Below are 14,097 nucleotides of genomic sequence, written 5' to 3'. Positions count from 1 at the left end.
CTCGCGTCAATGGCGATCTTGTCGCACCTCTCTTTGAGTTCATTTCAACCAATGATCAATGACTCGGAGACGTCGGTTCTTATGGGCAGTGGCAAGTTGCATGGGCGCTTCTATATTCTAACCCGAAAGATATTCCCATGTGGCAAAATCTACACTCGCCCTTCATCGTGTAAGTGACGGCAGTCGAACGCGTCGTGAACACCTCCGGGAGCTTTCGGGTAAAATGATTGGCTGTGCTGGGTGGAACACATGTTTCAATATCATACCCAGCAAAACAAAAAGGGAATCGTAGAAAAGTCGGGAGTGGATGGGGTGCTTGTGATGGGTCGGCTTTGAGAGTTTGGAAGTTAGTTTGAATGTGTTCTTATTTTGTTCGGCCGCCAATGCTCGGCGAGTTCAACTTGCTTTGCTACTTACTTACATATATGAAGGAATATTCAACTAGATAGATTGGATAGACAATATGTATGCGGGTAGGGGAAGCTCAAACGGTGGTATAATGCCCTAGCGCCCACAGTCAGATTGCGTTCAGAAGGTTAGCAAAGGCATACGTACAAATTCGAGCCAAGCGATCGCCACTGCCTGTGGGGACTCCTCCCATTGGACTCAGATCAACGGAAACGACTAGTAGTGGTGATTGTGATCAAGAAGGTTGATGAGTCACAAAGTAAAAGAACGGACCTGAATTTTTATGACCCTTAAGCATGAATCGGAGAGGGATCCCAGAAGTGGATGCAGCAGTCCTTCGAGCCCGACGCCACCCACTGTCAGGTGCCACAGAGACGGACAAAATTGTCCTGTGGAATATCAAATGTGCATTAGGTTGTTTGGAAAGTCATGCATTCCTACCTTGTGGCCCACAAAATCCATCATACACGGGACTACCTGTCACTCAGGCTGGAGCTAGATGGCCCTGATAAGGTGGGTGTAGATGTTGCACCCACTGGCTTGTTTTTGGCACTCCCTGCGGCAAGTACACTGACGTCCCAGTATTTCACAGACTTGTCCAGACTCCCGCTGACCAGACCTTTTCCATCAGATGTGAACGCCACGCTGTATACGCTGTCCTTGTGGCCTTGTAGCTGCTCAAGCAGGGTTCCCGTCGCAACGTCCCATATACATACAATGGTGTCCCCGCTGCCTACAGCCACCAGGGTTGCGTCTGGAGAGATAGTCACCGACATAACGCCGGGGTCTTCGGAGCCGTCGTTGTTACCGATGGTAAGTACCCTGTAAGACTTGTCGTGCAAGTCCCGAATTCGAACTGTTTTGTCGCCTGAGCCAGAGATGATGAAACGACCATCTCTTGAAAAGTCGAGAGAGTAGACTGCTTGCTGGTGGCCATCGAAAATCTGTTGAACCCGCCCATTCGCTATGTCCCATATCTGTAACGAACGTAAGCCTGCGTATTTAATGTACTTCTCGAGTGACAAACCCTGATTCGTTTGTCTTCGGATGCTGTGGCGAGCAGTTTACTATCAGGACTGAACCGTACACTGCCAATGTAGAATGCTTCGTTTAAGGAAATTCAGAAACAACAAGGGTGTCTTTGTAATTATCACTCACCTTGCATGGCCAAACGTATGAACGAGGCTCATATCAAGCGTGTTTTTGACTTTGGAGTTATACAACACAACACAACCACGACCTTCTTTCCTATATTCGGAAGAAAAAGTTTCACTTCTCCTCCTCTCACCACCCTGTGTCGACGCCTTGCCTGCAAATCAAGATTAGTTGAAGATTCCTGGGAATAAGCATTTCTTGTGACTGACGCTAACCATCCAGCTTGATAATTGGGTCCTACTCAGGCCTGTGGTATGACACAATTGCGTCTTCTCGTCCTCGCTTGGATAAGGAAAATCGCTGTGACGATCCAGCCAGGCCTTCAGGTAGTCAGTCGCCTCCTTGGCAAATCTTTTCCCTTTGCGTTGAGGGCCAGGGGCATGTGACGGGGACGCCACCGCTTGAGGCAAACTCGGTGGCGAAGTGGAATGCTCCCTTTCATGAGGTTGGGAGGTGGGATCGAGAAGAGCAGCATCCGACATCGGATGACCTTCGTCATCAGGAGGAGCTTGATCGCGAAGTTTGCTCTCCATGCGAACGAACTTATCCTTCAAAAAACTTGAGTCCGCCTCACCAGAAACATCGAACAAGTCAGGTTTGGCACCACCATGGCCATCGTCAGCAGACACTTTAATGTATCCAGGAAGGGGGAAGACTCCGAAGGAGCTAATGTTGTGCTTCAGTCGCTGGAGCATGATCTTGATGACAGCGTTTAGCATGATGCGATGTTTGTTGTACAAATCGTTAGTGTCAAGTTTGAAAGGATCCTGCTCATAGAATAAGTCCGTGAATCATTGAACGGAGTGAATTGTCCATAAACTTACCCAGCTAGAATCGTGATTCGAAAGAATCGAAAAGTTGCGAAAGCCCTCGTTTTCGATCCTCGAAGAGTGGGAGATCCTCAACCTCTAATTTGACAGAGACGTCAGATGATGCATTGAGGTGTTGAGATGGCTTTGTTTTCTCTTCTAGATAGACGGCACCTGGGAAAGAAATGTTGAACACCTGGCAGCACCATGGTTAGTAAACCTCACCATTCTTCTCTTCAACGAAATGAAAAGCCTCTTGAATGCGGCGTGGAAGGGCTTGTGCTGTATATGCCCAATCATCATCCTAACATCCACTTTACACTTGACGTCAAGTCATGAAGTTCATGGCTCACTAAGTCTCGAATCACAGAGCACCAGTTGCTATCATGGACAACTACAACCTTCGCTTTGGGGCACTATGAACGGTCAAGGACTGATTAGTAGTAGGTTTTGAGTTTCTACGTAGTAATAAGCGGCACCTTTCGCAGTATCATGTCAATGACATAGGCTGCGGGGTGAGCTGCTGTTGTCTTCAAAATAGTAAACATTTGAAGAGGGGTATGATACAACCGGAAGCGCTGACCTGTGCAGGAGTCATTGAATCGGTTACCTTGGAGTTACCCCCGCGCCTATGACCACGCAAAAAGCCTATGCGACCTTCAAAATGATGTCGGTTGGAGTGGGCACAATCAGGGGAAGTAGGAGACAGCATACCTGGAAGAGAACTTATGGCACCCAAAACTAAAGGGAAAGGGCTCTTGGGGGATCGCATCGAGGCTTCATCCTTCACTGAAGACGCTACCTTCAATTGGAGACGCTCCCAGTCATCATCACCGAAAGCGGGGGTAAGCGACCGGGTGAAGGTACACTGATTTCGTAGAGGAACAGAGTCGTTGACCCCTAAATCCATAAGCTCATCCTCTTCGGGACCAGACTTTGCCTGTGCCACACCCACATAGTCCCATTCATACGTCGCATATCGACCTTGACGTTCGTTGCCAACAGGATTGAATCTTAAGAGGGACACGTTGTCTTCAGGACGTTTCGACTGGAGATGCGAGTAGGTTGCGATTCCCCACGAGGTTGTCTTGTCACACCCTGTGACCAAGTGAAGTTCCCCATTGCCAATTTCTCGACCGCAAGGCCCGTTGGCGTACTGATACCAGCTTTCAGCGTGAATCAATGTATATTCTCTAAATCTCCTAATATTTTTCAAATCTTCGTCGTATGCGCCTTTAGGCATCGCTAGAATAGCGCCGTCAGAACCGGAGCATTCAAATATTGCCCTGCTACAACCTTCGTTAGTACCCCCAAGATGATGAGGAAGGGATCAGCGACTTACTCTCGCTTCTTTACGTCTGGACTGGCTAAATGGCTGTGCGAAGAATGAGCATGGAATTTGCAAACATCTGCTGGTTTCAGCTCAAGGCGAGAAAAGCCTTCAGGAAGTTCGTCAGGGTTACTTGGGTCCCCAGCGGGCAAGCAAACATTGAAGAGGAAGTCGAAGCCACCGTTTGAAGTGAAAATTCCAACATCGCCGATGCTGACACCTCGTCGTTGATATGAACGAGAAAGTGTCGTGTTGGGCTGAGGAATCCAAAGAGGAAAACCACGCTTTTTGAGATACATGTGACGCTCGTAGATGGAGTTACTGGATTCTTCTTCAACGGGATCGTCCTCCTCTGTGTGTGGAGACTGCCCAGCGTCAGCATAGTGGACAGGTTGAGAAGAGAACAGACAGACCTGTCTTCCGTCTACTTCACCAGTGCTGCCAAGACCTGAACGGGATAACCAAAGAGTAAGAATTGAACCCAACTTGCCTTGAAAGGTTCTGGGAAGGATACATGCCTGAATCGGTGGACACACTCGACTCCTCCAGTGTAGAGCTCTGTTCTCGATCCGAAGTGGATGAAGAACTGGCATGGGGCGAACCTCCAGCCGACTCGGACGTGTTGCTCTTCTTTACCGCTGAGGTCGCCCGCGATGCGTCCGAGTCAGACCCACCCACATCTAGGTAAATTTCCGATGATTGAGAATCCATTTAAGAAGAAATATGCGCACTAATAATGATTGTGCTCCTGATTTGATCCCTCTGCGAGTTGCTGATCTCCCCACCATGTATACTTGGCGATGAAGCGCCCCATAAGACGGAGGCCCTAATTGACGGATTCAGAACACAACAACAAGTTACATGCTCAGAACCAACTTACCCTGTGCTTTCCACTCGAGTCGATGGCGGTCTTGTCGCACCTTTCTTTGACTTCATTTCAACCAATGATCGCTTGGAGAGGTCGATTCTTATGGGCGGTGGCAAGTTGCGTGGGCGCTTCTACATACGTTCAAATCCGAAAGGTATTCCCATGTAGCTTGGCAAAATCTACACTCGCCCTCCATCAGGTAACTGACAACAGTAGAACGGGTCGTGATCACCTCCACGAGGCTTCCGGACAATGGTTGGCCATGTTGGGTGGAACATGATCCTCAGTGTTTCGATATCGTTCCCAGAAAAACAAAAGGGATTCGTGGATTTGGTAGTGAAGTTGGGAGTGGACAGTGGTGGAGGGCTCAGGGAGGTGAACGTCAATTTTGAGAGCTTGTTTTCGTTTGATTTGGACGTCAATGATCGCCCAGTTCAACTTGCTCGTCTTGCTGCTTACCACCAACATCATGGACTACTTACGGTCACAACGAAGTAAGTCCCTTCAACTTCATTGCATATGATGCGTTTTCCGACCTTTCCCATTTTTTTAGATTTCAGTGGAGGGGTACTCGGTGGCCTGCTTTCCCCATAATCTCGGCAAAGTCTCGTCGATGTGACTGATTTCTCGGCCAAAAAACTTCCAGTTCTCCGCATTCCGTACGCAATTGCTGCAATGGCTCATCATGTTTCTATATTTGCGATAAGGGCGGGCAAAGATGGTAAGTTATTTGATGGTAGATCCTTGGGTCTGTCTTTCTGCTATGCGTGAGGCATGTTCACATTGTTTACGTAGGCAGCGATGTATAAATCCAGCGTTCAGACCTTTGAGTTTTAGACGACTTCGCCGTTGAAATGGGTAGCCCATGGCCAGCTCGGCTAATTCATCCTGAAAGTGAACTGCCGTCTCCGCTCTGCTCTGCCAACCCCACTTTTGGTAGTTCGCCTAGCGATTATCTTAACCTTTGAATGCCTCTGGATCATTTCGTCACCCTCTCTCAGCTTCAATGACCCCACATTCATTTGGAGTTGTTCGGGCGGGTCGCCCTTTGCACAAGGACATCAGGATCATTAGTGGACCGCAATACAAGTACGAATAGAATGGACAGCGCTTTACTCGACACTCGCCTGGGTCTGCCTGGGTACTCCGCGCTCAACCCGTTCACGGCTGTTACAAGCCACCTTCCGCTTGCAGTACCATTTGCCGTCACAAATTCGTCTGCATGCGTTCTTCGAGCTCGCCTACGCTGTACAGAGGTAATAGTTAGCATTACTCCCTGACTCAAACCTACTCTCAAAAACCACGGAGTAGGAGGGTGCATTGAAGGTAATGAAAATGCATAGTACGAAGCAAAAGAGCAATGCACGAGACGCGATGACGTCCGCCGTGACCCTTGTGACAAATGCAAAAGATAAATTTGAACCTCACCAAAATCTCACCGTCGAGGATGCATAGACCAAGCGCCACACCACAGGAGGCCATAGGGTATAATTTTACAATTTGAGTTCTCCCGACTATAAGGGCCAAGGCACTCTTCAAGAATTCGGACCGATACTCCCGGACGAAGGAACGCTTGGTACTTGGTCGGGTACGCACAGACTTCGATCTAGATTTCTCTCGAATTATGCTTCCTCCTGACCTTCTAATCTACAGATCGCCACAGACTGCCAGTCATGCTTAGATGAAATCTCTCCACCATATACCCCACAACGTATTTGATAACCGGGGGGACATCCTTATTCCGGCCAAGAACAAGGAGGATAGGAGGTAAGGTTACTGAGCTCGCGGTGAAATCAATGATCGGTCTTGACTCTTGCAATACGTTTCACGGAGGGCATTTTTTCGCACAGGCCTGCTGCCAACATTTTGTTGTTTCAATTTGCGTTAGCCGCAAGAAGAAAATGAGAAAATACTATCCAGTGAATCGCCACTCTTTCGAATGCTCGAAATGCCTCTCGGCATTTATCAAGCTCAAGGATGTTTGTTGCCCAAGACTTTTCTAACCACGCGCTCAGGTACTGGTTATTCTTATTCCCCGGCCCGTAGCAACCCGAAGACACAACTTTGCACATCTTCTGCTGCTCCTCATTGGAACTCGGCCACTCAAGGGTATGTTCTTTCTCTTGCGCGGACAACGTGACCGCTTCAAGCACCACATGCTTTTGAACCAAGCTAACAGAAAAATACAAGGCCTCAACACATGAGTACGTAGGTGGGACGTATAATATCAGTCTGGCAATGACCAATTCGAGCTTCCAGCCTTTGTTGGGTTCACCCCACAGATCTACGAAATTTGAATTTTGAACTCCTAACCAACCATAATTCATAACGGGCCGTCGGTCCGACTTTTACCATTTCCCCGCCCCCAACTTCTCTGATCGAATCGAGATGGGAACCTACTGTGGCGGGTTCCCTTCCTTTAAAACCTGCGTCCGAGTTTGCTGGATTTTCAGGCTCTCGTCGTCTCTTCCAACCCCGTCTGCCCTCACCCGACTTCCTCAACGATGGCTGTCACGCAGCACATATTTCAGAACATCCGGGTTTACTGTACGTTTTAACTCAGCAGAGGTCCAGCCTCGACAGTTTAATGCTACATTGCAGGGCTCGCATTCATCGCGTATTGGGGAATTGTTCTCTTCGGTTATGACACGTATGTATTCATATTTCCTACATTGACCGGGCATTTGTTCATTGCTATTCTCCAGTGGTATCGCTGGTGGTGTCGTATCGCAGCCCTTCTTCCAGAAGCATTTCGGTCTCGTGAAGGCAGATGGAACCATCGATACGAAGCGTTCAAATGAAGTCTCCTCCAACGTCGTTTCCGTTTTACAAGCAGGCGCGTTCTTCGGCGCCCTTGGAAGTGCCCCCATGTCAGGTTCGCGCTTCTTCGCCTCCGAAGCTCGCCCCATATTAACTCCCGCACAGCCAAATATGGCCGAAAATGGACACTCGTCGGTTTCTCTGCCATTTTCGCTGTCGGCGCTGTATGTCCGAGAACCTTTCTTTTCGCCATTTCAACTGAATTATTCCGCTAGATCCTCACAACTGTGGCTGGCGGTGCTAAACATGGTCTTGCTCTCATCTATGCTGGTCGTGTTATTTCTGGTTTCGGTATTGGTGGCATTTCCGCTGTGGCTCCCGCATATGTGTCCGAGTGCTCGCCCAAGGACGTTCGTGGACGTATCACCGGCATGTTCCAGATCATGGTTGCTATTGGTGTTATGATCTCTTACTTCATTAATTGTGAGCCTCCCCATTTTTATCATGACGCAACACGCGACTGACTCGCACTCCCAGACGGTGTCAGTCAAAACATCAAGATGAAGAATAGTACCGACGTGTGGCGTGTTCCCTTCGGTTTCCAGTTGGTTCCTTGCGGTATCATGTTGCTCGGTCTTTTCACCGTCAAGGTCGATTTCTTTTAATATTCTGTATGTAATTCGTGCTCATTTTTCCATTCTAGGAATCTCCTCGCTGGCTCGCATCTGTTGGCCGTAACGACGAAGCTATTCGTAACCTTGCTTATCTTCGCAAGGAGCGTGAAGACTCCGAAGTTGTCCTCCACGAGATGGCCGAAATTGACGCAGCCATCGAGGAAGAACGGATTGCCCGTGCAGGTCTTGGTTTGAGAGAAGCACTTTTGGGCAAGGGGAACTTCATCCGTTTCGTCATCGCCTTCGTCATCTTCTTGCTACAACAATGGGGCGGACAAAACTCTGTAGGGTACGTTGTATTTCTCCTTGTCTCTGTTTTTCCCCCTTTAACCTGATCGTCTCTAGTTACTACGCCCCTCAGATCTTCTCATCCATTGGATATACCGGCGCCAAGAACTCTCTGCTCGCATCTGGAATTTACGGCGTTGTCAAGGTGTGCTTTTAAGCTCTGCTCAGATACCAAATGTCCTCATTCTTTATATCTCAGGTTATTGCCACTGCTTTCTTCATCTTCTTCGCGGCAGACAGTCTCGGTCGTAAGCTGTCTCTCTTCATCTCTGCTATTGGCATGGGCACCTTGTTCTTCATCATTGGTGCTATCCTCAAGACCCACCCTCCCCCTAAGCTCATCCCTGGCACAACCATCAACCCTCCTCCCGCATCGAAGGGCATGGCCGCCATGTTGTACATCTACGTGTGCTTCTACTCCATGGGATGGGGACCACTTCCTTGGGTCTATGTCTCCGATATCTTCCCCACCCGCACCAGGCATTACGGTCTCGCTCTCGCCAGCGCGTCCCAGTGGTTATTCAGTAAGTCTCAAATTTTGTTTGTTTCTTCCAGTATGCTAATAAACGCTCCTACAGACTTCGTTGTTTCTAAAGTTACCCCCACTATGATCACCAACCTCGGTTTCAAGATCTTCTTCATGTTTGGTACTATTAACATCGTGGCAATGGGTGCCTTCTCTCTGTACGTGATATGTTGGCTACGGTGATTTTAACCATCTGATCTTCGCAATCCCTCAGCGCTATTCCCGAAACCAAGGGCCGCAGTCTGGAAGACATGGACATCATCTTCGGGTCCATCTCCGCAGAGGAACGTCAAGCTCACATTGTTAAACAAGAACATGGTTAGTCTGCTCTTCGCGTTATTCGCCACATTACACTCTCTAATTTGCTTTGTGTCGCACTTCAGACCACGAGAAGCATGAGACCACGTCTAGTCGCTCTGATAACGCTGAGAAGGCTTAATGATTTTATGTAATGGGATTCTGCGGCAATTGGACCTGTCAACAACACATAGTAAAAATTATTCGTTGTCGTCCAATATGTACTTGGATATTTCTCTTTGGGCTTTTCCTAGAACCTCCACATCGTGAAGTCTCCTACGGCATTCGATATTCATTCTTATGTACTTTTATCGCATGTTAGTCACCCCTGCATGAATTTAACGTTCTAATTCACAAATGAAGTCGACAGTACAATTTTACCCAGCTTGAAGGTTCGCGGATAGCATTTTTGCCGGACTTGGCTTTACTGAAAACAAGAACAGTTCTCAGATGACTCTAAGACTAAAATATCTTTTCTCAGGCCTCAATCCTCTTCAGACCTTCATCGGCGTTTTCACTGGGAATGATTAATGATTGGTGAAAGAGCGCCGAGTACTTGTATTTGTCAGTGTTTACATCTGGAGACCAACAACAGTTGCGACTTGTAACCTCGCCTCACATCATGCCTTACCGAATGGACCCAAAGGAATTTGACAAATACCTAAGAAGTACGATAGAAGAAGTGTGGGTGAAAAGACAGCCATTCCTCCTCTCTCGTATATATCGTTTACGGCCTCGATATGATCCAGACTGGGTGGCGTCTTGGAAGTTCCCAAGGGAAAAGCCATTCAACAGTATACTTGAATGCGAGGATGCGTTACGAACTGGTAAACTTGTACGCCCATTCTCTTTTTAGCCGCACTGTATTTTCATCTTCAGACCGGTAGAATCATAGATGCAGTCAGAAACCAAGACGGCGCCAGAGTTGTCATCAAGGAAGTTGATACCTGGAAAGAGGAGATCCATGTCGTGCAGCGATGACATAAGCGATGACGTAGGACCGGGCTCGTCTGAGCCCTAGCTGGTCTGACGCAGTGCGAGCGGATCCTAGGAACTGCGCTGTGCCAATACTCGACGTTTTGCTGCTCCCAGACACCGATGAACCGCATGCTTCTTCCCTTTGACGACCTTCCGTTTCGGCGTGTAGGAGAGGTTGCTGAAATGTTTCAGCAATGGTTGGAGGCAAGCTCAAAATTTCTATTTGATAGGCACTTTGTCGATCTTTTTCTCACTAGGGCCTTGAGATTATGCATGAACATAATATTGCATACCGGTGGGAATTCTCATCCCTCGAACACATTTTCTTCGCTAACTTATAACCCAGTGACGCATGCACATATAGCCTCATGATGGATTTCTCACGAGTGGTACCGTCGAGTTTTCATTTTGGAAGATGGCGAACTGTTGACGGTTTTCATCCGATTTCTTGGCACGATCGCTCGTTGGTCAAACCGGTGAAATATTTTTTCAATGACTTTGATTTATCCCTTCGATATTCCTCAAAAAGAAAATGTCGCGAGAACGGGCAAATTGGGCAGGATCGTTCAGTGCCTGAAATGTCGACTCCGAACATTCCGTATGATCCTTTCAAAGTCGATGTCTACCAGCTTAGGAAATGCTATTCTTAGTACGATTGCGGTACGATTTCCGCTGTATCCACTTTGTATTCTGAATTTAAAATAATCACACAGGAGCATGAGGGCCTTGAGCTGTTCAAGGGCATTGGCGAGAATATGACCAAGGCTGATCCAGAGGAGAGGCCCCTAGCATCTGGGGCTGCTCAGCAACTAGAAGCTCTCATTCTTGGATTGCCTGCGTCCTGTTTGAGGCGTAGGATCTGGCGGACCGGTTGTTCCAGTCTCGGGGTTTTAGATCGGTTTCTGGTCAAATATTTCGGGGCAGTTCGATGGATAGAAACCCTGAGTTTTCTGCGAAGGCAATGACAGTCTACTCTTCCTTGTCTTGGGCTCAGCGTGTGTTGATCCATCTTATTTTTGACTCACCCTGGCATATCTACACCAATGAGTAGCTGTACTTGCTCGACTTCTCTGTGGCGCACGTTTTGTGATTTTTTTTCGCTCCGGAACAAGAAACTCGTATTTGAGTCAGCCTTCTCGGAAACAAGAAATCTCGCCGGGCTTATGATCATCAGGTGTAACTCTGGCAGCGAAATTCTAGGTCGCCGACTATCATAATTCCGTTTGATTAGACTGTTAAACCGTATCGAGACTTTCATTCACCAAAACTCCAAAAAGGATCACCACTTGACCCCGACACGGATGTCCCCACGCTTCAGCGGCAGAGGGATGTTTTTTTGCCTTCAAGGGACTCATCGGGTCAGTCGAGCAGGATGTGACCCGAACAAAAGCTTAGGCGGCATCAGGACGACTCGCTGCCCTCCAATCAAGGTCTCGAATGATTGCAGTCACAGGATACGTCTAGTACCTAGAGCGTTGTACGGGAACCCCTCCACTTCTAAGACCTCCACCAGCTAGACCGTGGACACATTACCCCGTGCGCCCCAGCGCGTAAGTCCACACGCAAAATTCGATGCGCTATCTTGCAGGGCCGGAGGATCCACATTGTCCCGTCCTCAATTAGGTGATCGATATTCCTTTGACACCGAGGCCTTTGGTCGGTAAGAAATCAAAGAATTTCATGCATTTCTGTAAGTTTAGGTATGTCAGGTCCGGGTCATCAACTGGGGGCTACACATCTGCTGGAAGCAATACCTACACGTTCACCATCGACCAAGGGCCATTTACCAGTAGAAGCCATACCGGCGAAGGATCGGGCGACTTAGATGATATCTATGCTTGAAGTTGGCTTGGAGCTCTGTATAATTTTCTTGTGGCTATATGCTTTCCTGGTGTTTCCTCTCGCCTCACTAACCTTCTTTATTTTTCCTTCACTATCTTTGAATTCTGAACGTATGTCTACCCTTATCGTGATATGGAGTGCGGTATGCTTGTAACGTTTACGTCTTTATCAAATTCTTACTCCCTTGTATTGACAATTGCATCAGTGGATTATTTCGAAACGTGAGATGTATATCTCGCCAGCACACGAAAATTTGGAGATTGTAGCAATATAAAGTGCTATCAAAGGCGTTTCTCTAATCTCAGCCCCCATTTCCTGACACATTTTTCATCCCATCCGTAGAATGTCGACTTTGTGGTTGATATTACTGTTTGAACAGGAAGCGAAATGGCGTTAGAGGTTCAAACAGAAACTTGAGACGCCTCGCAGTTTGAAAATAAAAAACAACGACCATTCATCCGCCAATATGGCCACCTCGAAGTTAAATTACATAAAACGCTGCGAGTGATCAGGCCGGGTACGCCGTGGAACGACGAAGTTGAAGGTGTGGAAGGCAAGTTGAAGGCAGGTGACGTCAGTAATGGTGTCTGTTAATCTCGTTCCCATGAGTGACCGCCGAACCCCGCTCTCGCTCACCGCAACAGATGGGTACGACACTTCTTAGTGCTTGTTATTTCCGAAGGACGCCGGAGATTTCTTGCGCAGCTCTCACGACCGTCATCACTTGGACTGCGGACGCTGGGCCAGGGAGGGCTGCGGAAACGTTATATGCACTTACGGATGAAGGGGAATGAAATTTTCATCGATTTTCAGTACGTGTCGCGCTGAGGAGTGTCGCCCAGACGTAGTACCTTGCGCATTCCAAGAATCGCCAATGGCATGAATGTATCAGACTCACCAGAAAATTGCGAATTGGGATAAGTCCCGGCAGGCAGTGCAGTTCGTTTCAACAATAAAGCGGCCGTCGACCGATATTTGGATGTCGGTTATAAGCCGATAGGCACGAGGACTCTGTAGGACTCTGTAGGTGCTTGAGTAGAAATGGATATCTTTGGCCGACGTGGAATAGCCAAAAAAATACGGCACGACACGCGCCTAATTCCTTGATGATGATCTATCACGGTCGCAGGCAATTGAATCTGATAGACAATTGATTGACTTGAGGCATTCTTATCTGTGGACGGCCGGAAGGTCGGCAGAGTGAACTCGTTTGTTCGGAGTTGGGCTATGTACGAAAAAAGTATTGTTGGCATCAGGCATTGGTAGAGATTGGTCTGAAGATAAGTATAGAATGCGCAGTAAGTTCCTTGTATAAAAATAAACGATGCTCACACGTTTGCAAAGACGAGCTACCGCCTTCATCATCCTTGGTATGCCCCTTGATGAAAATTGCTTCCTTTAGTGCGTTCATGGCTATAAACTGATTGTGTGGAAGGTAACCTTCTACAATTATTTCCACCGCAGGTTGAACTTGATCCGGAAATGGGCTGCATCCTTGTTGGTGTGTGTAATCCCACGTACCCAAGGTAACCCGGTGCACCGGCGGGCTCACCGACAAACCTATAACAAGGTGAAGCCGTCCACTGGTACTTACATAGCAACGTTGAGCAAAAACAGGTGGGAGCGCGACAATTTGTCCTCAGATGCGTCATAAGGCTACAAGTCCCTAAACTTCTACATTTGTAGTGTTCAAGCCCTTGGCTTTGAGAGTTGAAAGAAGTCGACAAAAACATCGAGGGACTCCCTGGATTGCTTGCAGGATTCAGTTATCAGGTGGCTTGCAAAATGACGTACCTTTCCTTGGCTGGAGTACTTATGTATCAATAATAAGAAGCCGGCCGCCAGTTGACCTCTGGTAATGATAATTCTTCAACTGATCAAAAGCACCGCCGGTGCAGGTTGCAACGTCTTGCACTGTCTTGCAACGTTCGATGTTGAAGATTGGTTAAAGACGCTGCGGGTCAAAGAAAGGTACCCCTGAACAATGAACCTGGAAGGCTACCGCTGTTCCGAGGAATGGCGATCCAACCCTGCATTTTGGTTTGAGGATCGTCATCAGGGTGTTCACAAAAACAGCTGGGCTTTGGGTGGACACACCTGCAGATAAAATTTCAGCATGCTCTCAAGCAAGACTTGGAAACTTGATAAGGACATCTTGCCAG

At 47.9% G+C, this 14,097-nt stretch overlaps 3 protein-coding genes across 3 annotated transcripts; 1 reads left to right on the top strand and 2 right to left on the bottom strand.

Moving 5' to 3' along the window:
* Nucleotides 1–2,671: 2,671 nt before the first annotated feature.
* Nucleotides 2,672–4,638, bottom strand: LACBIDRAFT_314198 (uncharacterized protein; the record flags this gene model as incomplete). Its single annotated transcript, XM_001877559.1, has 9 exons — nucleotides 2,672–2,788; nucleotides 2,852–2,902; nucleotides 2,956–3,029; nucleotides 3,087–3,661; nucleotides 3,715–4,067; nucleotides 4,116–4,140; nucleotides 4,193–4,382; nucleotides 4,434–4,528; nucleotides 4,583–4,638. The coding sequence occupies 9 exons, from the start codon at nucleotides 4,636–4,638 to the stop codon at nucleotides 2,672–2,674; spliced, it is 1,536 nt and encodes a 511-aa protein (XP_001877594.1).
* Nucleotides 4,639–7,021: 2,383 nt separating this feature from the next.
* On the top strand, nucleotides 7,022–9,468 carry LACBIDRAFT_183424 (uncharacterized protein). The gene is made up of 12 exons (XM_001877908.1): nucleotides 7,022–7,117; nucleotides 7,172–7,220; nucleotides 7,276–7,445; nucleotides 7,496–7,554; nucleotides 7,606–7,813; nucleotides 7,868–7,980; nucleotides 8,034–8,293; nucleotides 8,350–8,437; nucleotides 8,492–8,816; nucleotides 8,871–8,976; nucleotides 9,033–9,136; nucleotides 9,202–9,468. The coding sequence occupies exons 1-12, from the start codon at nucleotides 7,075–7,077 to the stop codon at nucleotides 9,255–9,257; spliced, it is 1,581 nt and encodes a 526-aa protein (XP_001877943.1). The 5' UTR covers nucleotides 7,022–7,074; the 3' UTR covers nucleotides 9,258–9,468.
* Nucleotides 9,469–12,921: 3,453 nt separating this feature from the next.
* LACBIDRAFT_324432 (uncharacterized protein) lies at nucleotides 12,922–14,089 on the bottom strand (the record flags this gene model as incomplete). Its single annotated transcript, XM_001877558.1, has 5 exons — nucleotides 12,922–13,160; nucleotides 13,268–13,422; nucleotides 13,457–13,495; nucleotides 13,530–13,591; nucleotides 14,033–14,089. 5 exons carry the CDS (start codon nucleotides 14,087–14,089, stop codon nucleotides 12,922–12,924), a joined length of 552 nt encoding a protein of 183 aa, XP_001877593.1.
* Nucleotides 14,090–14,097: the final 8 nt, after the last annotated feature.

This window comes from Laccaria bicolor, genomic scaffold (genome assembly GCF_000143565.1).
Source record: "Laccaria bicolor S238N-H82 LACBIscaffold_5 genomic scaffold, whole genome shotgun sequence".
NCBI classification, from domain to species: domain Eukaryota; kingdom Fungi; phylum Basidiomycota; class Agaricomycetes; order Agaricales; family Hydnangiaceae; genus Laccaria; species Laccaria bicolor.
Note: the sequence above shows the minus strand (reverse complement) of the source record. Positions and strands in the feature narration are given on the sequence as shown.